This window comes from Haliotis rubra, unplaced genomic scaffold (genome assembly GCF_003918875.1).
Source record: "Haliotis rubra isolate DU_JTF1 unplaced genomic scaffold, ASM391887v1 Scf124, whole genome shotgun sequence".
Taxonomy (NCBI): Eukaryota; Metazoa; Mollusca; class Gastropoda; order Lepetellida; family Haliotidae; genus Haliotis; species Haliotis rubra.
Window position 1 is genome coordinate 612,931 of NW_025765159.1, and position 26,690 is coordinate 639,620.

Below are 26,690 nucleotides of genomic sequence, written 5' to 3' on the forward strand. Positions count from 1 at the left end.
CTACCGAAGAAAAAGTCAGGGCAATCCAACAAGCACCAGAACCCAAGAATGTGTCTGAACTTAGGTCATATCTGGGAATGCTGAATCACTATGCAAAGTTCATGCCTAACCTTGCAAGTACAGTGGCACCACTGTATGATCTTCTGAAGAAGGACAAGGACTGGTACTGGTCAAAGAAGGAACAAAAATCATTCCAGGAATCAAAAGAGTTCTTAATCAACGATACCTTCCTGGTGCACTACAGTTTGATAAACCTTTGGTACTATCCTGTGATGCTTCACCATACGGAGTTGGAGCTGTGCTGCAGCACCGCATCAATTCGAAGAGAGACCTGTGGCATACGCTTCTCGAAAACTGACCAGCACAGAACAAAACTACTCACAGTTGGAAAAGAAGGACTTGCCATTGTCTTTGGAGTGTCAAAATTCAGACAATACCTGCTGGGACGTCATTTCACGCTGGTGACAGATCATCGTCCATTACTGAGATTGTTCTCGCCTTCAAAGGAAACTCCAGTGATGGCTGCATCGCGCATCAAAAGATGGGGACTGATACTTGCTTCATTCAACTACGAGATTGAATACAGAACCTCTAAGCAGAATGCTCCAGCTGATGGGTTGTCACGACTGCCCCTCATATCAGAGCAAGATGACAGTGGAGATCATTAACAGTGAGTTGATCCTTCTGATCAATAGGTTTGACGAAGAATTGCCTATCACTGCAAGGCAAGTTGCTATGGGAACTGGGAAAGACCCAGTGTTACGACAAGTTCGATTGCTCACACTGGAAGGATGGCCACAGTATATTGAGGGAGATCAAACAGACTTGAAGCCATATTTCCAGAGAAAATTGAACTGAGTGTGGAGCAAGGTGTTGTCTTATGGGGCACAAGAGTAGTTATCCCAAGTGACTTCAGAGAGGCACTGTTGGAAGAGCTGCATGGTGAACATTCAGGAATGGTCAGAATGAAGTCGGTGGCCAGATCAATCATGTGGTGGCCAGGACTAGACAGTCAGATTGAGGAAAAGGTGAGACAATGTCTTGATTGCCAGGAGATAGCAAATCAACCTGCAGCAGCTCCACCGACAAGTTGGAAGTGGCTATCATCGCCATGGTCACGACTTCATATCGACTTTGCCGGACCATTCTTAGGACACTCTTCTTAGTCGTGGTGGATGCACATTCCAAATGGATGGAAGTTATTCCATTATCGTTAACCACAGCCACAGTCACTATCAAGCATCTCAGAAAAATCTTCGCAACATTTGGTCTTCCAGAGCACATTGTATCCGACAATGGGGCACAGTTTACCTCTGAAGAATTCCAGACATTCTTGAGGAGGAACAACATTCGTCACACTAGGACAGCGCCAAACCACCCAGCTACTAATGGACAAGCCGAGAGAGCTGTGGAATCCTTCAAGATGGCACTAAAGAAAATGAAAAACCAAACAGGTGATGTTCATGACAAACTGCAGAGGTACTTATTCTCATACAGAACGACTGTCCATGCTGCAACAGGAAGACCCCAGCTGAGTTGCTCATGAGGCGCTCATTACGAACTAGGTTATCAGCGTTGAGACCGACACGAGAAGGATTGATGATCAAAAATGATGATGCAGAAACTGAAGTGCCAAGATTCTTCAATGTGGGACAAGCTGTCTTTGTTTTGAACTTTGGAGTTCAAGGCTCAAGATGGGTACAGGGGACAGTTTTGGAACGACTGGGTGATAGGAATTATCATGTTCCGTCGGACAACAGGTGTGGAAGAGACATGTTGACCAGATGAGACCACGTCTGGAAGTTTCACGACAGTCAGTACAAGGTAGCCCGGAGATGTCAGTGTTTCTGGGATCAGCAGAAAGCACAGTGATGGCACAGCAACCATGTGTTCTTGTGGGATCTAAGGGGTTGACAGAACCAAAAGTGGAAATTGAAGTCAACCAGAAGCAGGTGTCGGATGCAGAAGAACTAAAGGAGAGGCGTTACCCCTACCCGAGATCGACGTCCTCCAGTTCGATATGAGTGTGAGAAGTGAAAAGACTGTAAATGTGTTGTCAGTGTTATCAGTAAATATTAGCGCCCAAATTAGGCTATTTTCCTTTCAAAGTAAGAATATGGACATTTCAGTTTACTGCTAAAGACTTTAATTTGTTCAAATGGAAGAGTTTGCTTCTAGTCAGTTTTCAATATTCCAGTTGTGTTAAATTTTCTTGCAATTTTGTAGGAGCAACCAAAAGTTTCCAGCGGTGAAAACTTAGGGGAATGGTGTAGTGTATGGGCTTGTGTGGCAGATACATGTATGGGAGACAACTCCTGCAGCCTTATGTGACGGTAGCGGCAAGCTGATTAGAGTTCCGTCCCTTGGGGACCCCTGCTTGTAACCCCCACTTCCTGAGTAAACGCTCGACGTAGAAGTCATGGTATTTTGTGTTCTGTTCGGCCACGGCCTTGTGTATAAGATTCAAATACACAACAGGTATCATTAATCAACTTTTAAAATGTCAAATAGCGACTTTAATTGCTTGATGTGCATCATAAACAGATTGCATAAAGTGGTGCTCATGACATCAATCACTGGATTGACAGGCCAGCATCATATTGAGGAAATCATTCAACACGCACGCACGCACGCACACACACACACCGAAAACATAAAATACAATTAAATACTTATTACTTAAAGTTATGATTGCTCAATAAGTGGTGTCCGGCCGCCCTGTTGTTGTTCGTATATGATTCACCTTGGCAATCCATACAATGTCTGGATTTTACAGTCATCTTATAAATTCACTAAAAGCAGATCGTGCACTTTTTCTTAATTTACAAAATGCATAAAAAAATAATATATTTTTTAGGATTATAAGACATAACTATAAAGATGTACATTGGCTGTGGGTTTTTTTGTCAGTCCTAACATTTTGTATCACTGGCAGTTGAAGTTGAAAGCGGCGTAAAACTCGAGTCTCTCACTCACTCAAAGTGGGGAAAACCCAGCTCATTCACTCACTCCCAGTCTTCAGTCGGAGAACAGTATAAACAGGCGTGGTTAAGTCGGGTTACAAAAGAGTGCATCTCGACATGATGATGTTCTGACTCAGCGAGAGCGCCAAGAAGTTCCAACGAGATAACACCACGGGAAGCCCAGGTAACGGTCTACCCACGCTGTCAGTGAACGACTGGCGTACCTCAGAAACCCAGCCAGTCTGCCAACTACCGCACGTTCCACGCATTTCTCAGTTGTCAGGGCAATGCTTGTTAGACTTGCTCCAACCAACTTCACGAGCACGTTTCCAAGCAACATTTCGAGTTGGAAGAGATTTTAATTTGAATTTATCTGCAGTGTGTGAAACTGCTACATCGTCATGGGAGATGGACAGTCGGGGTGATGACATGACGAAATTGAGATTTCTTGTTTATTGGAGAAAACTGTGTTAATTGTTTACGACTGAAAGTGCAGAGGAAATCGTTTAAGAGTTTAATATGATACATGCGAGTCAAAGCAGATGTGGGATGTGTTCTTTAAAAACTATTCAAACCATATATCAGGCAAAATTGTCAGAACATACAGTCGTGGATAAATGCGATGAAACGGCTTAATGAAAATATGTTGCAGTATATTTCCCATCTGTCTGTTTAGCGTTGAGTGATTGAGTGCGACCGGTTTGGACAACATTCCACTCAAGAAAGCCCAGCGTTGAGGGCTGAGATATAGGGTGTCACTTCAACCTCAAACATATCCCCCGTTCAAGGACGTATAAAGTCATCGACTGAAAAACGTATTCGTTATCAACGCCAAACATTTGAGATGGAGGCAAGTGTAACTATAAAATACCGTTTTAAAAAGATTGCAATTATCCGTATACATTCTTGGCATTTTAGTATCTTAGGATTATAGCTTGCGCTCATCTACACATAGTGTGGCGTTCAGATCAAATGGTTTTTTTGTAAACAGACCACATGTGATCGATATCAATCAATTTGACAAGGGAATCAATATCCCCATTATATACCCCCTCGTCCTCTGGGGGCGATGGGGTAGCCGAGTGGTTAGAGAGTTCGCTGGTCACGCCGAAGATCTGGACGTAAAACTTACTCATTCATCTAACCCCACCCAAAGTAGGTAAAACCAGCCTGGTTCCTTGGGTCTGTTGCGCCTGCGCTACGCTCCGACGTAGCGCAGGCGCAACAAACCCAAGGAACCAAGCTGGGTAAAAAAGTACTCGCACGCACAAAACCCAACTCATTTACACGCACACGCATGCACACACACACACACACACACCTTAATAAATCCTAACACTAGACGTCCGAAAGTAACACAATATGGATCTGCATCACCTGTTCCATTGGAGATGGTTCACAGAGCTGCTGTTTAAATATCTTATCAGCAATTATATATATTATTTTTATATACCTGTGGGAACGCCGGGTTACAACTGCTCCCCAGCAACATATGAACTCACTAATGGATAAAGGGGTCGGGCAGTCAGAAAGGTAACTTAGTTCATTGAGTGTGATCGTACCCCGACGGTATGGATGGTTGTTCATAATATCACTCACTGGATTATTACCAGGCAGCCGTCATATAGCTGGACTTGTGCTGCGAACTACTCTCTGTACGTCACACTGACAAACAAATTACTGAAAGAATAAAAAAAAGATTAAACATGCAAAGTACAACTTACAAATCCGTTGTACATGGTTGTGTATAACGACGAACACATCAGTATTGCAGCCACATGTTAAATTATCGACCCGACAAACCAGTGATTGATAGTATGAGCAATGCCCCACGCCGTGCGGGCATGATGCCACAAGGAACAAAGTCACCGACCCTGAAACCTTACTGGTGCTTATGTCACTGTCACGTCTAACGAGCATGGCTGGTGCTTATGCTGCTGTCACGTCTAACGCATGGCTTGCTGTCTTATGTCACGTCTAACGAGCATGGCTTTGCTGGTGCTTATGCTGGTGCTTTGCTGGTGTTTATGTCACGTCTAACGAGCATGGCTTGCTGGTGCTTTGCTGTGCTTATGTCACGTCTAACGAGCATGCTTGCTTTGCAGGTGCTTTATGTCACGTCACGCCTAACGAGCATAGCTTGCTGGTGCTTATGTCACATCTAACGAGCATGATTGGCTTGCTGGTGTTTATGTCACGTCTAACGAGCATGGCTTCTAACGAGCATGGCTTGCTGGTGCTTATGTCACGTCTAACGAGCATGGCTTGCTGGTGCTTATGTCACGTCTAACGAGCATGGCTTGCTGGTGCTTATGTCACGTCTAACGAGCATGGCTTCTCGGTGTCTATGTCACGTCTAACGAGGATGGTTTGCTGGTGCTGTCACGTCTAACGAGCATGGCTTCCTGGTCCCCAATTCTCTCTCTGAATCCCCTAACCCCGCGGACGCACGTTGTTCAGAAAGCAAAAATGGCTAAATTTTACTGGGGCTTCTTTCGGTTTGAAAAACGTTCAGATCTAGGAATCATATTCGTGTGTTAACGCTGTACCAGAATGCACAAATAGACGAGTGTTGGGTGCACTTTGAAATGTACAAGGAACCTCCCTAACACTGATTATATAGCTGTTGTTGTTGTTGTTTAAGGCCGCGCTCATCTATTCCAGCTATATTGCGGCGGTGTGTGAATAATCGATTATGGACGAGTCAATCAAGTGGTCAACAGCATGAACACGATCTACGCAATTCTGATACAATGGCATGTGTCAACCAAGTCAGCGATAATGTTTACTGTCCATTTGAAGCAGTTTTGTTAGTTGTGAAAATGTATATGAATCACCCACAGTGTAATTATTGTGAAATCGCCATTGGGACAGAACTGTCCTGTTACCATTCCTGGGATTCCGAGTCGAGTATCCCAAACTTGCAATCCACCATAAGGAGGCTCTGAGCCCCGATAGAAAGTCATCAGACCCCAGTGGCGTACGTGGGCCTTTAATCATTGTTGCAGTAGTCCAAATTAACTTGAATATTTACAAGCCGTCGTGAAATCCTAGTAGCTGGAATATGTCAACAATGCTCACTCACTGTCACAATATTTTATATCATTGTCAGCTCACATTGCCAGTATTCACTTCTACGTGACTTCTTTAAACAGAAACAAGAAATCTTCAAGATGAATTCTGTTCCTTAGCGGTATTCATGTATTAACATGAGTTACATCCCTTAGAAGACAGCGCACTCCCCGCCATTGCAACACCATGTGGAAATTCACGCCATTTTGACCACAATACTGTCGCATTTCCGAAGAAAATCAATTCAGACTTACAACTGTTGATCTTAACTACGAGAGTTCGCCCGGATTGGGCGTACCTGTGTATGTAAGAATTACTTTATGTACCATGTAGTGGTGTGAATGTGGTAATAACTTCTTTTTTACTTTTTTATCCCGGCATATGGTCATGTCTGCACGTGGTTTGTCTTCTCACTGAACCAGCTTTGAAGTCAGCATCGAGTGTGATAGTGAGCAATTTCTTTATCTTGTTTACTTGACTCGGACAGAAGAGGCAACGTCGGACTATTTGCTCTCTCTCACCGTTTGATGTAAAGTTCCAACGACGACTTCCTCGACCGTCTGGTATTATGACAGATTGGATTCGGACTGGGAGAAGTGTCAATATATTATATGTTTAATTTACACTCTTACCAAACTGTGACTGAAATATTGCGAAATGTTATGGTGGATGGAGCGAAGATTTATTAAAACATATGTAGTATTGGAAAAAAAAGCGACCTCAAGCCAACCGTACCATATGGAATACATTGACAGACTACGTCAATCTATTATTCTTAACACAACAGCTTCAGATACAGTTAACTCCGGTTAACACAAACTTATGACTGTGACTAAGTCAGTGTACGAAAAATTACACTTTATCACGTTTGTTGAACTATTGTTTTTTACCAAAAAATTCAATTCGAAGTCGCGGACGTGTCAACATGGTCAGATGCATATTTTTGTCATGCTGAACACGAAGTAAGCATATATAGACTATAAGTATTAGGGCTCTGCACAGGCTGTATGCAGGATAGTTTTCGGTCAGTATTGAACTTCTAAAACATATCCAACTTGCATTCATTTTAAGTTATTTATCAAAACGTGCTTTGCAGCCCAGTATTTGACAATTTTCAATATTTATGTTGACACTAAATGATACTGTTTTTGTCATATTTTCCTGTTATGTCATGTATTCATATATGTAAGTATTTAGAATGTATGTTATGTATATAGAAGTGTAATCTCCATATGTCATTGAGGTCCATCTTGCTGATGTTATGTATTGTCAGTTTTCCATCATGTCCATATCACCTGAATTATTAACTGTTTGGCTGTTTTTTGCTATAACTGATAAATAGCGTGAAGGCTTTTTGATATTTTTCTCGTTAAGTATTTAAATTTGTGACTGTTTAACACATGTAACATGCCTAAAGTTTATTAAAACAAGAATGCCTTTGCTTTCATGCTAAATTTCGAACACAGATCTTGTTGCATGTAATCATTATCGCATTCATTTTCACTCCTGGGATCGTTTATCTGATTATCCTGATATGTAGCAGTGAGAGAATGGGAGTGCAGTCATTAATGTTCCTTGTTAAACCTTGTGATATTGCTGGAATATTGCTAAAGGCAGTGTTAAACCACACTCAGTTCTTGTTGAACTGGATGCCATCAGGATTTCAGGTTAAACTGAATCCTCAGCAAGCTGTGGCTCAGAGTTTTGGTTGATGTCTTGTGATATCACACCTTTATGGAGTGACTTGTCGGTGACATTATTTACAAGGTTGTCCAGTTTGAAATCTCTTATTTACCAGTCACATTATTGCTTGAGTATTGACATATGACATTAAACTTCTTGTTGTGGTGAGAAGTTTTGTGACTGTTTACTATTGATAAATGATGGATAAAAGGTTTGGTATGATTATTGGGGAAACAAACTAAACCATAACATCCCTATGGCATTTTGCAGTAACTGACGAAGATGTCGAAAAGAAAAGATAACAAGGAGTCGGGTGACGACAAACTCACACGTATAGCCATTGTCAACAATGACAAGTGCAAACCCAAGAAATGTCGACAGGAGTGCAAGAAATCATGTCCAGTGGTTCGAATGGGTAAGAGCATGTTTTTTAGAATGACCACAATTATTTTTGTTCCTGCAGGTGTTTTTCTACACTGGCTGATATTCGGATCTGAGTCTGTCGCAAATGTGATTAAAATTCCCAAATTGGAATTATAAATTTCCAGTTAGTGTAATGACATTAATTAATTTTATGGCTTTGTAGAGGTAACCTGTCTTGTATTTATGACAGAACCAATTACATGAAAGTCTTAATGCTTATGTCAAACGTTCATGCATAAATGCAATTTAAAAATTGTTATGATAAAATGTCATTACACAAGATCGCATGATACACTTGTATGGCTAGGAACTTCGTGTCAACCATTTTCAACATGTCAGTGACAGATTTATGCACCATATGTGAACCATTTGTGCAAGAAGGGCATAGAACAATATAGGATTAAAGTGGCATTTGCAGCACACATTTCTTGATTATTTCCTTTCTCTTTGATTTCAGGAAAACTATGTATTGAAGTTACCCCAGCAGATAAGATAGCCTTTATTTCAGAAGAACTGTGTATAGGATGTGGTATATGTGCAAAGGTGAGTCCACATTTTGTTTGTATGGTCATTTGTGTACATGGTATGTGGAACACTTAACTTTAACCCGTTCAAGTAATCTCTTAGAATGTATTGTGTGATGCATGCATCTTTTGTGTGATGCAGTTTTGCATCTTTGATAAAATCTTTTATTATTCTTACATTCAAATGTTCGTTGTTATATTTGTTAAAGCTGTCTGAATAAGTTCACTATATGTAAATGCACATGCGCCTATGATATTTTGTTAATTTTATTTCCTTTCATATTGTACTGACATCATGGTCAAGAACATTTTAAAGATAATAGTTTCTCTTTTGTCTTGTAGTGAGACAGGTATTTTATAGTTAATTATGAAACGAAATGTTCTTGATGCGTAAACATCTCTTTTTCAGAAATGTCCATTTGAAGCCTTGTCAATCATCAATTTACCTAGCAATTTACATAAAGAAACAACACATAGATATAGTGCCAACTCTTTCAAATTACACAGGTAAGAATACTGTAGATTGCCCAGAAATGTCAAATGGAGCGCCATTAATGCTTCCTGTCGGAGTAAACGTTAAATGCAATAAAATATGACCATTTTCATATTGTCTCGTGTCCATGTCAACAAGTCCTTATGTTGAATCTTAAGCCGATGATTAATACACTTTCAGAATCAAAATGTTGACACTTTTGTCCCGAAAATGAGGCTTTCATGAAAGGTAGAAGAATCAGTAATGCATACTGTATGTCACTAGTCTTTAGATGTCTTTTGTTTTGTCAAATACTGTACAATCACAATGTGACGGGACCGCCTCCGTGATGCAGTGGTTAGAGCGTCCGCCCGGAGAGCGGAAGGTCGCAGGTTCGATCCCCGATCGCGTCATACCAAAAGACGTTAAAATATGGTACTTGTTGGTCTCTGCCTGGCGCTCGGCATTAATGGGTACAACAAGGACTGGTCGGCTCGGAGTCAGTATAATGTGTCTGAGTGGGGTATTCATGCTTCACTGCAGCATGGTATCTCAGTGGGCTAGCACTATAAAACCAGCTTAAGTCTGGGCTAGTACAAGCAGCCGCACATACACACGCATGCACGTCGACATATGAGCGAAATCTTCTCGAACACGATGTTAACCCAATTTCACCTCACCTCACAATGTGACAGTGCCAGGGTGTCCAGTGAAGATTTTGGATAGAGTTCAACTGCAGCCCATGGTTATTGTAAGAGGCAACTACAGTCCGTTTGATTTCATTTGAGACCGATGAATTGCTCACTAACACTAATTTGGGGCACCGAAATGAAAAAGCTGTTTAATATTAAAGTGATTGTTATTTTGTTGTTACTTTTCGCTATTTTGTATGTGGATGGGGGACCACTTGCTGGTAGAACAGCCATGTAATCATCCAGTGTGTGTAGTGAACTTTCAATTTCACACGTGCAACTCGCACACCTTGGCACAGGTACATCCATCCTGTCCCCTTTTTGTAAGCTATTATTTGAATTTTCATCAAGCCAATGATTATTACATATTAAGAATTACAATGTTGACACTATTGTCCCGAAAATGAGGCTTTATTGAAATTTTGAAAATTTGAAAAATGTCATTTAGATTTTCCCATGATTGATATGATATAAATGATAATGTATGTATGTTTTAATCTTATCAAGTATTATATTATATTGTAACAGTGTCAAAGCATTTTATTGCATTTAGATAATTAGTTAAAGTTGGTGGGTGTGACATAGGTCTAATAATGAACAAGTTGATATTCTGAGAGGACTGAGACCCTAAGCGTTGTTTCATAAAAGGTCCAGCTCATGGAGATCCAGGGTAGAACTGGTCTTCAGCAACCCATGTTTATTGTAAGAGGTGACTGATGGTAATGGGTGGTCAGGCTCAAGCTCACTAACTTTGTTGCCACATGTCATCGTATCCCATTAGCATGGATTAAAGCTCATGCTGTTGATCACTGAATTATCTGGACCAGACTCGATTATTTACAGCACACCACCATGTAGCTGGAATATTTCTGAGGGACATTAAACATATTAAGCAACAATCAATTCAAACATGAAAAGGACCATCTTCAGTGAACAAGTAAACAATTTGATTTTTTTTGGTGAAACCTGAAGGCAGGTAATCGTTTTGGGCCATTGATAGAGTCCAGCAATGAAGCCCACTTGAGATTCCCATGTAATGTCTCTTAAATCACCGATTCATTTCTTCTTTAAGACCAGGAACTGGTGCATGGTGTAGTTATTCCTTCTCTCCTTTCAGATTACCCATTCCTCGACCAGGAGAAGTTCTGGGATTGGTGGGGACAAATGGAATTGGAAAGTCAACTGCTCTGAAAATCCTTGCAGGAAAACAGAAGCCAAATCTTGGAAGATTTAATGTAAGACCATTGTGTTTTATTGCTATTATGGGATGTATCAACTGCAATAGATAGCAGTAGCATGGAGGGGATTTCAAGTTTGATTACATGATATATATTACTCAAAAGAATTTAATGAACAGGGAGACAACAGTATGAAAGAATGTTTTGACAAAAGATTTAGTACTGGTAGTATATACAGGGGCGGATACAGGATTTTTGTTTGGTGGGGGGTGCACCCCAATCCTCGGAACCCTGGGCATTAACATGTAGTACATTTGGAACACTCTTGGGGGGTGCGCACCCCCGCACCCCACCTCTGGATACGCGCATGATATATTGCTTGAGGTGGGTATGACATCATGATCAAGTGGAATGTAGAACTGTTTCCCTAATCCAATTGTAAAACATACCAGCCAACCAGAGTTGAAATGTCGACCCCAGCCAATCTGCAGCCAGTGATTTGATGCTGTTCACATTCTTGATGTAGAGTGAAGATACCTGTGTAGACATGAGGCTGATGGAACATGCTGGAGAGATGGGTGGTTGGGCTCGAGAATCGGGGGTTTGGATAGATCATGATAACAGGAGTAATTTTGTGAAACCAGTCCAACATGTATTTGCATTTCATGTTAATGAACATCATAACATCATGGTTGATTTGATGTTCCCTTTGAAAAAAGAATTATGTAATGCTAATACATGTTTTAACCAAAATACCAACAGGAAATGTATTTGCTTTATATTTTCTATTTGTTATTTTGTTAAGATTGTTTTAGGAAGAAATAATTTGACAGCTCAAGTGAATCTAATATTTTGGCTTGTTATCTTAAAGCTGACCTTGAGACTATCATGTTGCAGGAACCCCCCGACTGGACAGAGATCCTGACATATTTCCGAGGTTCTGAGCTACAGAACTATTTCACCAAGATCTTGGAGGATGATCTCAAGGCCCTCATCAAACCACAGTACGTGGACCAGATCCCTAAGGCTGTCAAGGTGGGTTCACTTGCAGTATATGCCTGCTGTGTCACTTCCTATTTCACCCATCTCTGAAGTCATGAATGATTTTTTCTGCCAAGAATGTTCATTCTTTACCTGATTTAGATAAAAAGAATGGTATACACAATTCTAGGTGGATCTGAATCTATTTAGATTTTTTGTTATAAATATCAATATCAGTCTGATCTTTAACTTGTATTTTGGTTTTGTATGAAGTTTCTTTGGTTTGTTAGATAATTGACCTAAGAGACTGATATTTTATCATGTTGGCAGAGGACTGAAAAAGGCCAGCCATTTTGTTTCTCGGACTCGTTAAAATAAGACTGTGGTCATTCACCCTTGCATACAATCAAATAGTATCCATTATGAACAGTTTCATGATATTGCATCTTTAAAGTTTGACTTGGGAACTTTGTTCTGTGGTGTAGAAGACAATGTTATGAACCAGCTCATGTAAACTGTAGCTTATTATACATTAGTCATTATTGCCAGACTATCACCAGACATATAAACATTTACAATGGCAATCTGTAAATTTATCTTCTTTTGTTTCTAAAGGTTGTGTTGATGCAATTTATCATTGTTCACTCATTGTTTGCTGTATGTGAGGGCATACTGAGGGTGTACTTTGAGGAAAGTCGAGGATTAATCTATTTGCTGTTCACATTCTGATTGAACATTGAGGACAAACCTTGGTATGAGACTTTCCCTGGAATGTTTGATGCTTGAGTTGCTGTGTTGGAAGACATGCAGTTAATGTTCTGTGTGTTGCTGTGAACAGGGAGCGGTTCAGATGCTGCTGGACAAGAAAGATGAGATGGAGAACCAGGTTGACATCTGCACCCAGCTCGGTACGTAACTTACTATACACTACACGCATCTTGCTACATAACTGTTGAACACAAAACTAAGCTGGGTACGTATTTTTACCCAAACCTACTGCTTCCACTTCTGACCATCATTATTTGGGACTGTTCATAATTTATGGCTGGGGGGTGGGTGTGTGTGATGATGATTTTTATGGAAAAGCCTGTACAATGTGAAAACACACACACACACAATCAATAATTATTTTTTATCCATCTTTCGATCGATTTTCCATTATTTTCGATCATCGGAACACCACTAGTCACAGAATCATATTCTTGCGAAGAAAAAGAAATCCGTGTTGATTGTTGCCATCTGCTTACAGATCTGATGCATGTACGGGACCGGAATGTAGAGGACTTGTCTGGCGGGGAGCTGCAGAGATTTGCTATAGCTATTGTGTGTGTGCAGAGAGCAGACATGTAAGCTTTCAACTTGCTTTGCTTGATGTTTCTGTAAGACAGACCACCTCCGCTCCTGAATATTACCCGCATCATACCAAAAGACGTTTTGGAGTATTTTCTGCACTTACTCCACACCACAGTCTTACACATTTTGGAGTTACCCGCACCTTACTATTACCCGCAACCTTTTGTGCGATTCAGTGTAAAATTAAAAGTAAGACGCGGACTATCTTTCAGTAGCCAGGATCTAGCGTACCTTTATTGGGAGTTGCCTTCAAGAAGTTTTCAAAATCATTATAATTTGTTATCCTTCTTCTTTGTTATATCTTTTTTTCCATATTATTTGTAGTAATAAATTGTCACTATTAGTGTCGTTGACCGATTGAACATCGTGTGGCTTACGGATGCGTCGCGTCGCCATTTTAGAAGTAGACCGCACTGAATGGACAATATTGTAGTAAATTCGTGTTTCAGATAACTTTAATAATCTTTGGGATAAATCATCATGATTTCTTCTGAATAATAAAAATAATCCATTGTCGTTATTACAAAATAAATGATAAACTTCGCTGCGCCGGAGTGTGTACTGCGACCTACCACGTGCCAATCAGTCGGGGTTTCCCGCCATGAATTTGGTATAGACAAGTGATTGGCTGAAAATACCACACCCACACAAATTAAGCCAGTAGAAACAATACCTGCCACACCCACCAACATGTCGCGACAAGTTCATGGTGACCTGATGAATATTCATACAAGAACCCAACACCTCCATGGCAAAATGTCGATTGCTATTTTTATACGTTTTAGAAATGAAATAATCACGGAAGTAAATTCACAGTACCATTTATAAACTTTTGCAGTCAATAAAGTATGTATTAGCATTGCTGATTCACGTAATTAACGACAAAAAGTTTTCCCTTTTGCACACGTCCGACATTATGGCGAGCGTCCAGCCAGTGTTGCGATTGATGTGTTGAAGCGTGCGGAATTACCGGACGGCATTGTATGCTCTTTGAACATTTTCACAACAGTTACAAGCAGGATTGTTTTATTCATAAATCAAATCTACTGTCATATTATTGATACACCGCTCGATTTGTCCATACCTGAAATTGAAAGTCACGTTTTAAATAGCACATACAACGACTACATTCTCAGGGTATTTTATAACACTTCCTAAAAACTCTTGTTTTCTCCGTGTAAAATCCACACATAACCCGCTCTGGATTATAACCAGCACTGCCGCATAACCCGCAGTTTTAGAGGGAAAAAGATGCGGGTAATAGTGCAGAAAATACGCTACTTGTTGGTCCCTGCCTGGCGCTCGGCATTAATGGGTACAACAAGGGCTGGTCGGCTCGGAGTCAGTATAATGTGTCTGAGTGGGGTATTCATGCTTCACTGCGGCATGGTATCTCAGTGGGCTAGCACTATAAAACCAGCTTTAGTCTGGGCTAGTACAAGCAGCCGCACATACACACACACGCATGCACGTCGTCATATGAGCGAAATATTCTCAAGCACGACGTTAAACCCAATTTCACCTCACCTCACCTCACCTCACCTCACCTCTGTAAGACACAGCTTGGAACTAGATTTTGAATATGCCAGTGTGCCACTCTAGCTGTGTGAAGATTGGATTTAGATTTGGATTTTGGCAACCCATGCTTGTCATCAGGAGACGTCGGGATAATGTTTTTACTGACTTTTTGAAACAATCATGCATGTCAGCATATCCAAATTGCTGAATCCAAGATTTATGTTCATGATATCAATCACTTGATTGTCTTCCAGACCTAAGTTACTGGCCACCATAGTTTAGTTGTAATAGTGACTGCGGTGTTAAACAAGGAAAGACAGAACTTGCCACACCGTCCACATGGTTAGCAAGTCTCTTGGGCCATGTTTGTTCACATACAGATAGAACATCAGCTTAATGTCGGTAATATATCCATTGTGTTTCTGTCGAATGATAGTTCCTTATGAAGTGTTTCTCTTCAGTTTCATGTTTGACGAACCATCTAGCTACCTGGACGTGAAGCAGAGGTTAAAAGCTGCCCTGACCATCCATAGTAGCCTCAAGCACAACGTAAAACCAATTTCACCTCCTCATCCACCAGTTTCAGACAAGTACATCATCGTGGTGGAGCACGACTTGTCCGTGTTAGACTATCTGTCCGACTTCATCTGTTGTTTGTATGGTGTACCTGGGGCCTATGGTGTGGTCACTATGCCCTTCAGTGTCAGGGAAGGTTAGTATTCTCGTATTGTCTCAGCCGTACCAGTACCATGGTGAACAATGATTAGAATTCCTTGCCCAAGAATCAGTAATCTGGGCTTGTCAGTCCTGTAGTTTGCATATGGTATACCACCATCAGAATCTTTAGAATTGTCGTTCAAATTCTAATATTGTTGTTGTATATGTGATAATGTTGCCACCTTGTTAATCGATATTTGTTGTACTTTTTGAATAAATTGTATTATGTTGATTTCTGTTGCAGCAAAGAAGGCCTGTAGTATTTATAGATTTGTGTTTTAGTAATAACATCGTTTGGTTTTAGCTGGTCCCCTCCAAGGAATTTGCCTGTTCATTAGTCTCATCTTCGACTCAAAGATTGTCAGCAGAGACTATATTCATCTTGATCCCTATTGTACTTAGGACATTTTGTCTACTTCAGGTATCAACATTTTCTTGGACGGGTTTGTTCCAACGGAAAACCTGCGATTCCGAGAAACGTCCTTGACCTTCAAGGTAGCAGAAACAGCCATTGAGGAGGAGATCAAGAGGGTGTGTCGCTATGACTACCCCTGCATGATGAAGAAACTGGGTAAGTTGTACAGATTTCCTGTCTCTGGAAATATGTTGGAGACCGCCTCCGCGGTGTAGTGGTTAGAGCGTCCGCCCGGATAGCGGAAGGTCGCGGGTTCGATCCCCGACTGCGTCATACCAAAAGACGTTAAAATTTGGTACTTGTTGGTCCCTGCCTGGCGCTCGGCATTAATGGGTACAACAAGGACTGGTCAGCTCGGAGTCAGTATAATGTGTCTGAGTGGGGTATTCATGCTTCACTGCGGCATGGTATCTCAGTGGGCTAGCACTATAAAACCAGCTTTAGTCTGGGCTAGTACAAGCAGCTGCACATTCCCATACACACGCATGCATGTCGTCATATGAGCGAAATATTCTCAAGCACAATGTTAAACCCAATTTCACCTCAACTCACCAATATGTTGGAAATGTTTCAGTCAGTGGTGTGTTACCTAGTACCTTCATGACATAGCTTATAAGTAACACAGTACAAACTGTCTTCCAGAGACGGAATCTTGATGGGATAAAAGATCAACGAGCTGTGTTTTGTTTTTTTAAAAGTGCAATGAATGCTGCTGAAAGGTTGTCCCATAGTAACATGCACTCTTCACCTACAGGATCCTTCAAGCTGAATATCAATCCAGGTGCCTTCACAGACTCCGAGATCATTGTCATGTTGGGGGAGAATGGAACTGGCAAAACGACATTCATCCGAATGTTGGCAGGGAAGCTGGAGCCTGATGAAGGAGGTAGGGAACAATAGAATCCAACATTTTGGGGAGTATCAATAGGGATTTATCTCAACCTGCTTTGTGGCAACAAGTCTGCATAATTGTCATTATAAATTTGGGGCGGTGGGGTAGCCTGATGGTTAAAGCGTTAGCTCGTCAAGCCGAAGACCCGGGTTCGATTCCCCCCATGGGTACAATGTGTGAAGCTCATTTCTGGTGTCCCCCGCCTTGATATTGCTGGAATATTGCTAAAAGCAGCGTAAAACCAAACTCACTCACTCACTCACTCACTCATTATAAATTCATGAATGGATATTGATTAGTTCCCATTTCATTAAGATATGTCATCGTATCCCAGTTGTGTAGATCGATGCTCATGATGTTGATTACTAGATTGTCTGGTCCAAACTCGGATTATTTACAGACCGCTGCCATATAGCTGGAATACTGCTGAGCATGGCGTTGAACAAACCAATCATTAAAATATAGTTATAGGTAAACAAATTTAGTTTGGTTGAGCTGACCCATATTCCTCTGTAATGAACCAAACACAGGAAGAGGCTTTATTTTGCATTGACTTCGATATTGGTCAGTGTTATGGAGCATCTGAAAATAAGAACAAAATGTTTCCTCCTATTATGCTGGACAGTGGCAAATAGATTGAAATCCGAGGTAAATCCCAGAAACAGTTCAAGCTTCTTCGCAACCTTTAATTCCAACGTTGAATTGTTCCGTTAACATCGAAACTGAATACATATAGTATAGCTGGAATCTGACTTCGATATTGGTCAGTGTTATGGAGCATCTGAAAATAAGAACAAAATGTTTCCTCCTATTATGCTGGACAGTGGCAAATAGATTGAATTATGCTGGACAGTGGCAAATGTGGCAAAACAGTGGCAAATAGATTGAAATGTGGCAAAAATGATCTGAAATGTGGCAAAACAGTGGCAAATAGATTGAAATCCGAGGTAAATCCCAGAAACAGTTCAAGCTTCTTCGCAACCTTTAATTCCAACGTTGAATTGTTCCGTTAACATCGAAACTGAATACATATAGTATAGCTGGAATCTGACCAACAGAGTGTATTCGTTACAGCCCTAATAAGATACAAAAAAAAAAAAAAAAAAAAGATACAAGATGACTGGACTCATAAAGAGGACGGTTCCCAAGGTCAATTGGTACTGAGTCGACCAGTGAAGGATCACTCTATGTATAAATTCTTTTCCAAAGGTCTTGAGATTGACACTTGGAACAGAAAGGTTATGTATCCATGGAAAACAGATTCCTGGCTATTTTGTACATTTCTGCTAACTCCAGAACAACTATTTGCTAGGGAGAAGATCCAATTTTTGTGGCCATTGTGAGCAAATGATGGGACAGCAACCTGCCATGTTGTTTGTAAGGCTGGGTCCCTAGCATTGTCATACGTGATTAATTGTGATTGGTGCTCATATCAATCACATGTCTTATTGACTAAACCTGCTTTCTTCACAGCTAGGTCGGATTTAGCGAGAATATTTGGCTGAGCCTTCTTACATGCCTTATTCTGTATTCTTGCTTCCCAGGCAGGACCCCTGTCCTGAACATCAGCTACAAACCCCAGAAGATCAGCCCTAAGCATCAGGGTACAGTCCGTCAGCTCCTTCACGAGAAGATCCGAGATGCCTACATCCACCCCCAGTTCGTCACGGATGTCATGAAACCCCTGATGATAGAGAGCATCATTGACCAGGAGGTACAGATTTATCTTTAATCTTGTTGCGGAACAGGAGTCCGTTGAAACTTACCATTTGCCTATGATTAGTAAGGAGATCTTAGAAATGGATGCAGATAGATTTATCCCGAAAATGAGGCAAAACAGGGAAACATTAGAAGGTGCCCTGTTTACCAGGAGAATCTGTATTAGTTTGTCGTTTTATACAGGTGATCCACTGTCAACCACATCAGCTTTTCACCCGTCAAATCATTTAATACTTACAGGTCATAGGAGTTTAAGGATTGTAATGAACAATATTGGTAGATCTATTAAGTTAGATCTATGAAACTGAACTGCAAGCACTGGACTGGCTTGAATTTTGCTAGATGCAGGGTTGCGCAACACATGCCTTTGCTCACCCAATACGAGACACATATTCATTTAGGATTGTGAATCCAGGAGTAGGCTTGTTGTTAAAGCATTTGCTCATCACACCAAATTCCTTGATTGTATTCCCTTCATGGGTACTATTTGTGAAACCCATTTATGATGTAAACAGCCATGATACTGCTTTATTATTTCTTAAAGTGGTGTTAAAACCGTTCTCTTACTCTTTACTGATATCTTTACAAGAAATTGTCATAATTTTGTTAGCAAAATCTTACAATAGACGTGAGCAAAACGAACAAATATTTTCTCACCATACATACATTCTGCCTATGATTAGAAAGAAGATCTAAGCTATTAATGCTGATAGATTTATCCCGAAAATGAGGCAGATGCATTGATAAACATTTAGTGAGAACTTTTGTCCGTTCATTGGAAGGATTACCTGTTGGAGGTAAATATTCAGGTATGATTTGACAAGTTTGTCCTGATGTAGTATCAAACAAGTAAAGGTCGATAACCAACCGAATGTGTTGCTGAATGAATTAAGGTGAGCATGGTGAGGTCACATAATCAGTCTAACACAATGCCATTTAGAAAGTGGTCTGAATTTTAGCACTTCCTGAATCTGTCTGAATAGCAGGGATTGGGAAAGGCAGGGGCCATGGGCCATTTTGCACATGAGAATAAAAAATGGCCCATTAAAATTTTGAAGTTTACTATTGATACAAGGACAGTGGCCCATTCTAAATTCAGAAAATGGCTTATAATCCAATCCCTGGATTAGTGTAAACTGGCGACCGAAAACTAGGAATACACAATGCCATTTAGAGAGTGGTCAAGTGCAGCTTATGTTGTATATTATCAGAGGGGTACACAAAGTTCGTGGATTAGACTACAAGTTGTCCGACTTCCATTTTTGTGGTGGCTGAGTGGGTTAGATGGCCCACTTTGTGTGCTGACGATTAGGTGCCTGACTCTGAGGGCATGGGTACGAATCCCAGATAGGACTCAACCCAACAAAAGTAGTAGAATCTGTACTTTACTGAGAAAGTGTAATCCCATTGTTCATGACTTCATTAAGCCAAATTTGTTATCTGGTATAGGTGTCAGAAGGCTATGTTCAAAAATATATTGAGTCAAGAGAATGTTTAATGTTTACCAGAATGTCACGGCCTAAATGAAAGGCAGCTCACATTCAAGCAAATACAGATTGATGTCAAAAGGAATACTGTTGCTCCAAGCCCCAATTACAGCCATAAACCCATCTCGCTCATGCTTTCTGTCCGTACACATTAGAAGTGGCTCTTTCCTGGACAGCTGCCCTCAAAGTAGTATCTTGGAAATTTAAGTCTCCATTAAGATGTCCGGTACATATTTGCCTGTGATTATAAAGAAAATCTTAGCAATTAATGCTGATAGATTTATCCCGAAAATGAGGCAAATACGTTATTCTTTTAAAAAAAAATATCTAGTCTCAACACTTCCTCTGTTGGCCAGGATAATGATTATCAGTATGTTTGTGATTTTATTATTAATATATTTCATGTTGCTTCATGTGATCCACAGGTCCAGAACCTGTCTGGTGGTGAGTTGCAACGTGTGGCCTTGACCTTGTGTTTGGGAAAACCTGCCGATGTGTATTTGATAGACGAACCTTCCGCCTACCTGGATTCCGAACAGCGTCTCCACGCTGCCAAAGTCATTAAGAGGTTAGTTCTAGGAAGATACTATGTATTAAGGGTTTTACGCGACGCAGAAATGTGCCTCCTGTATAGAATGGATGCAGCAACAATGTATATTCCAGACCAAAGGATGCACAGTAATATACATTTTACCAGACTCTTGACAAGACATAAAAGGTTCTTGAAATTACGTTATGATTATATCATGTTTTAGTTCTTGTCTGATTTGTTTACAGTATTGTAAACTTGTTGGTAAGACATACCAACAGATCTACAAGTTCTGTAATAAACCCTTTCTAAAGTAATGAAAGGTTTACTTCTGTCTTTTCAAGCACAAAACTGATAAACATTTGCAACAATCGACAGCAAATAGTTGACCATAGTGGACGCTTGTGATAAAGATGTGCATGCATGACGGGAAACTTATTTATCAAGCCTTAACATTTATATTAATATTTCTTCAATAAAGAAGCGATAATTAAGTAAAGTAACACAAACATTCAACATTTATTTGTTTAAGAAAATGTTAATTTGTATTTTACACCACCTGTATTATTAGCATAAATGTAAAGACTATTTCAAATTCTGTTGAACTCAGAAAAATCTTAAGTTGTTGTTTTGGTACCAAATTCTCTCCTGTAAACTGCCCTTTAAATGCATGGGAATGTTAAATCAATTGAAATAAAAAATTAGGTACACTATATGTGAGTTGATTTTAGTTCACTACAGCATATCATTACTTCATAGGACCTTCATATTATCGAAGAGATAGATTATCATAAACTAAATATTCATCTCTACTAATTTTATCAATAGCCAGCTCCAGGAACCAGTGTAGGACATGTTGAGTTTTGTGTTCCTGTATGGTATATATCATAAATTAGGAATATAAATTATTTTGTAATTTATCGGTGAGTGTACTATACATATTTGTTACTCCTAATTTATGATATTAATGATATGGAAACACCTGATTCCTGACATTCTGAAAGTACTCCATGTTCATGCAGCACCAACAATTCCTCCATGTTTGAAACCGTCTGCAGATCTTTGGATCTTGGTCTTAAGCTTGTTTTGGATAAGGAATGGATCAGAACTTCCTTTTGCAGTCACCCATAGCCAACATGGTTGTGTAATTTTATTTGCCTTGCTTAATCCAGATTTATTCTCCACGCCAAGAAGACTGCATTTGTTGTGGAGCACGATTTCATCATGGCAACCTACCTCGCCGACCGAGTCATCGTGTTTGAAGGAAATCCGGGTTTGGACACAAAGGCTAACAGGTCAGTAGAACTTAGATATGTGTGGAATGTGCTTCCGGTAGCTTTCTCAATGTATTTCAGTTGCCTTCATTAGTATATCCTCGGCATGGCCAGGGTAGGCAAGACCTTCATTAGTATATCCAGGGTATGGCCAGGGTAGGCAAGACCTTCATTAGTATATCCTCGGCATGGCCAGGGTAGGCAAGACCTTCATTACTATATCTCGGCAAGGCCAGGGTAGACAAGACCTTCATTAGTATATCCTCGGCATGGTCCTTCATTACTATATCCTAGGCATATGGCCAGGGTAGACAAGACCTTCATTAGTATATCCTCGGCATGGCCAGGGTAGGCAAGACCTTCATTAGTATATCCTCGGCATGGCCAGGGTAGGCAAGACCTTCATTAGTATATCCTCGGCATGGCCAGGGTAGGCAAGACCTTCATTAGTATATCCTCGGCATGGCCAGGGTAGGCAAGACCTTCATTAGTATATCCTCGGCATGGCCAGGGTGGCAAGTTTCATTAGTATATCCTTGCATGGCCAGGGTAGGCAAGACCTTCATTAGCGGAAGGTTAGGCTGGACCTTCAATCCTCGACTGCGGCCATACCAAAAGTGGTTAGAGTGGAAGGTCGGATTCGAAAATATGGGTACTTGTTGGTCCCTGTCTGGCGCTCGGCATTAATGGGTACAACAAGGACTGGTTGGCAAGGAGTCAGTATAATGTGTCTGAGTGGGGTATTCATGCTTCACTGCGGCATGGTATCTCAGTGGGCTAGCACTATAAAACCAGCTTTAGTCTGGGCTAGTACAAGCAGCCGCACATACACACGCATGCACGTCGTCATATGAGCGAAATATTCTCAAGTACAATGTTAAACCCAATTTCACCTCACCTCATCTCATTCCATTGCAACTGTTATACTGGGTGTGATGGGGGAAAAAAAGAACAAAAAACTCACTACTGAGTCAGGTCAAAGGCTGTCCATGTCAACCACTGGATATCTGGCCCTGACTGTCATTCCCTTCCTGAAATCATATTGCTGACTATAAATCAAATATACAGTTCATCTAATGTTAGCCTGATGGCTTTTTAGAGGGTCTCCTTATATTTTGCCACTATTCTTTCAATGAAATGTTTTGTTATTTTTAAGTCTGATTAGCATGTAAATACCCTCCAGACCATGAAGTGTTGATGTGTCATGGTCTCCTATTTCAGCCCCCAGTCCCTCCTGAATGGCATGAACAGTTTCCTGATGTCCCTGGAGATCACATTCAGAAGAGACCCCAACAACTTCCGGCCCAGGATCAACAAGCGGCATTCAGTCAAGGTATGTGTCTGTTCCTGGTGGTGGGCTTTCAAGTCATGATGGCATTGGTCCTACACACAAGGCAACTATATTGACAAAAACCCCAGTGGTCAGCCTCATTGTAACTGGGTTGATTGTGTATTGTTATATCGATCGGTACTGTCACTGGCTTAAACACTTACTGGCTACCATTGGTTACAGCTTGAATTATTCTTAGTGCAGGGTTCCACAGCACAAGTCTTTGCTTTTGTGGTTGTAGACAATAGTGTTGGGAATTGGTTAAAATCTCATGATTGATGACTGCTTCATTACAACGATCAATCATCGAAAATAATTGGTTAGCGTCATTTATCAAATGTTCCTGTTATCTTTGTTAATGCACACACAAAAAATATAGAAAAAACATGTAGTAATTTGGGTTTTTTGCAAATTGCACAAAATCTATTGGCAAATTTCGCATATTTAAAGGATGATTAGTATGGAAGGAACACAGATTTCCTGGATTCTTTAAGATAAATTCAGTCATGACTTGGAACGAGCTTGTAGTGCTTATGAAATGTAAATTTAATGACACAGTCAAAACCAACCCTTTGTAAAATATTGTTGATGCAAACAAGTGTTATTTGTGTTCGATTATGAGAAAACACAATCGATTGCTTGGTCGTTTAGGCACTGCGACCAATCTTTGATTATTTCAATTAATCAAACCACCACTAGTAGACTAACACTCCTATTTAGGTCTGTGAGGATTCTGGGTTAAAATAAGTCTCCATCAAGCTATACTTGTTGTGAGACTGACTGAAGGTCAGGCTTTGTGACTTGGTTGCCAGCATATAATTAATTTTATCCAATTGTATCATGATGACATTGTCAGTTTGGTTTCCTGGTTCCAACATTATCTAATACAGGACAAATATGGTTTAGTGTGGCATTAAAAACCAGATTGCAATGTCCTGACAAAAATATCGACTGAACAGTCGTGTTGACAAACTCTGGTGGTGTCATTTTTAGGAATAAATAGAAACCCACATGCATCAATGTTTAGATTATTGTTTGTGCTGTCGTTAAGATGTCTAGAAGTACTCTTACTTCCAATTCCACATACAGTGGAAACCTGATAAGTAAAAGGTCAAGGGACTCGCCAAAAATTGTTTACTTATCAGGTATTTTACTTATCCAAACTTATAAAAACCTGCAAATGACAACCATATGCATGTATATGTATGCATATGTAACAATGAACAACTTATCAGGGATGGCCTCCAGTTGTCAGTGTATTGTCAGCTGCTTGACGCCAGCGAGCTGTAAACAGGATGTTTGTTTGACTGGAGACTGACACGACTGCCCCTCATGTCGGATTATGTGGTGATCGCTCATTTAGTTATCCAGTCTCTTTTGTTAAGTAATTTACTTCCAGGGATCGTGAGAAGACGTTTAGTTAAGCTGTATTGTTTACTTATCCGAGTTTAGTTAACCGGACTCTAATAGTGATAATTAATGAAGAAAGTTGCCGGGACCAAAGAAAAGTGTTTACTTATCCGGTATGTTTAGTTAAGCGGTCTTTACTTAGGCGGTTTCCACTGTATTAACCAGGCAGTAACATTATACCTTACGGCACAAATTGTTTTCTTCAGGATGTGGAACAGAAGAAGGGAGGGAACTACTTCTTCCTTGAGGACTGAGATGTGGAAATGCCACATTTCCACATACCCAGTGGCAGCATTAGCTGCAAGGGGAGACAACCACCTAGCTACAAGGGGAGACAACCCTTGGGGTGGCTGGTCTGAAGAGGATGTCCATCCTCTGTCTAACTTATTATGCTCAACTTGTTGAAGTTGTACGGGGCAGAAGACTAAACTCTGACATTCTAAGCTCTGGAACTGGCATTACTTAGCCTTAAAAGAGCATTATCAAATGAGTTACAAATATTGTACAGAACAGATGAATTTGGTTGTCAATCTGCTAGAGTTCAAATTGATATTTCACTAGTAACTTAAAGTGCATTGGCTATATATCTAGCCAAGTATTTTGCTGTCGTGCTCGATTGAAGAGTTATGTGCTTGTAGCTGAGGTTCAAAGATTGCACTTCCAAATTTAGAAACAATGTCAGAAATTTTGGTTAGATCGAAAGGTATCAGTTATCAAAGCTGTGTATATGATGTATATTGTAAAATAAAATTTATATTTGTAAATATATAATGCATATTTTACCTGTTTAAGACTTGGGGTAGTTGTCCGGCACATTGGTGGAATCACAGCACAGATATTCAATTTCAACTGTAACTGTTTCACAGAAATATTCCATTTTCTAAATTTGTGTACATTTGAAGCAGGATGAACTTCTGTGATATGAAAGAAATCGTTTCAAAATAGGGAATTGGGTTCGACAGGTGAAATAAAATACAGCTTTGAACTGTTGGTGTTTTTCTTATTTCAGAAGACTTTGATAGACTGTGGAGAAAATGATATCTCCCACTTTGTATCAGAATAAAATAATCTCTTGCTCAAGTGGTTAAAGTGTTAGCTTGTGTTCCCCACCATGATAGAGTGCTGGAGTATTGCTAAAAGCAACATAAAACTATTCCCTCTCACGGGCTCTTACTTAGAGTTTACACAAGTTGAAATAACACGCACACGCACACGCACACGCACTCGCACACGTACTGGCACTCGCACTGCTGATGTCCAGTATAACTGCTCAAAGGTACTTTGTTTTCCCTCGATCATTGGATGTCCATCACAACGGCACATCATATTTTCAATCTCAACTCCCTGGGGATCATACAACTCTTGCTGCCTACTAGGCGCACCGAGTTATTGCGGCTTTCTCATCCTTACGAGGTACCCATTCACACTGGGACACATAGTCACAGTACTTTGTCCAATTTTACTACATGTTGCTGTACACGCAACTAGGTGTTTGCACGTATTCATGTGGCCACCATCTGGTCATCTACCAACGGATTCATGGGTTCTTTTAAGTGCACAGGGTTGTGTACTGTACACTAGGGGTTGTGACAACACTGAGTCTGCACACAAAGTTGACTCCAAGGTTTTTTACACCCGGTCACAAGTAGGCTCGATACCGGCACCTCCAAGCTCGCTGGATTACTAGCCTGGTGCCTTAGACAGCTCGCCCTCCTCTGTGGTCTGATGGGTATTGCCTGCACAGAAGGCCATGGGTTTTATCAGAGCACAAAAGATGTTAAAAGATGATGCTTGGTGCTCTGTAGCAGGAGGATGAAACGTGGAGATAAGGGAAGTGCCTAAGTGAGGACCCGCCATGGTTTTATTGAAGACGAAGACACCAGAAAGAAAGGTTTGTGAGCACATATGTTATGCTAATCACATTCGACTTGCAGTCAGGTTGTTAACTACGTTGATGGTAGTTTGTAACTGCTTCTGGGCCAACTTGCACAAAGAACTTTGTGCTCTAATGTGGGTGTTCGTATCATCGTAGCGTTGACAACTTTTTGTGCCAGTGCG

General features: G+C 40.5%; 1 protein-coding gene across 2 annotated transcripts; it reads left to right on the forward strand.

Annotated features, from left to right (window-relative positions):
• Positions 1-6,202: 6,202 nt before the first annotated feature.
• On the forward strand, positions 6,203-25,617 carry LOC124266204 (ATP-binding cassette sub-family E member 1-like). Of its 2 annotated transcripts, none has more exons than XM_046701010.1 (16): positions 6,203-6,341; positions 7,989-8,133; positions 8,599-8,684; positions 9,075-9,172; positions 10,947-11,064; positions 11,905-12,042; positions 12,827-12,896; positions 13,238-13,334; positions 15,321-15,571; positions 15,998-16,147; positions 16,746-16,877; positions 18,428-18,597; positions 20,515-20,657; positions 21,791-21,913; positions 23,114-23,225; positions 24,839-25,617. In XM_046701010.1, the coding sequence occupies exons 2-16, from the start codon at positions 8,001-8,003 to the stop codon at positions 24,884-24,886; spliced, it is 1,869 nt and encodes a 622-aa protein (XP_046556966.1). In that variant the 5' UTR covers positions 6,203-6,341; positions 7,989-8,000; the 3' UTR covers positions 24,887-25,617. The 2 variants fall into 2 exon arrangements, with proteins under 2 accessions (XP_046556966.1, XP_046556965.1); XM_046701009.1 differs by having other exon boundaries at positions 6,203-6,337.
• The last annotated feature ends 1,073 nt before the right edge of the window (positions 25,618-26,690 follow it).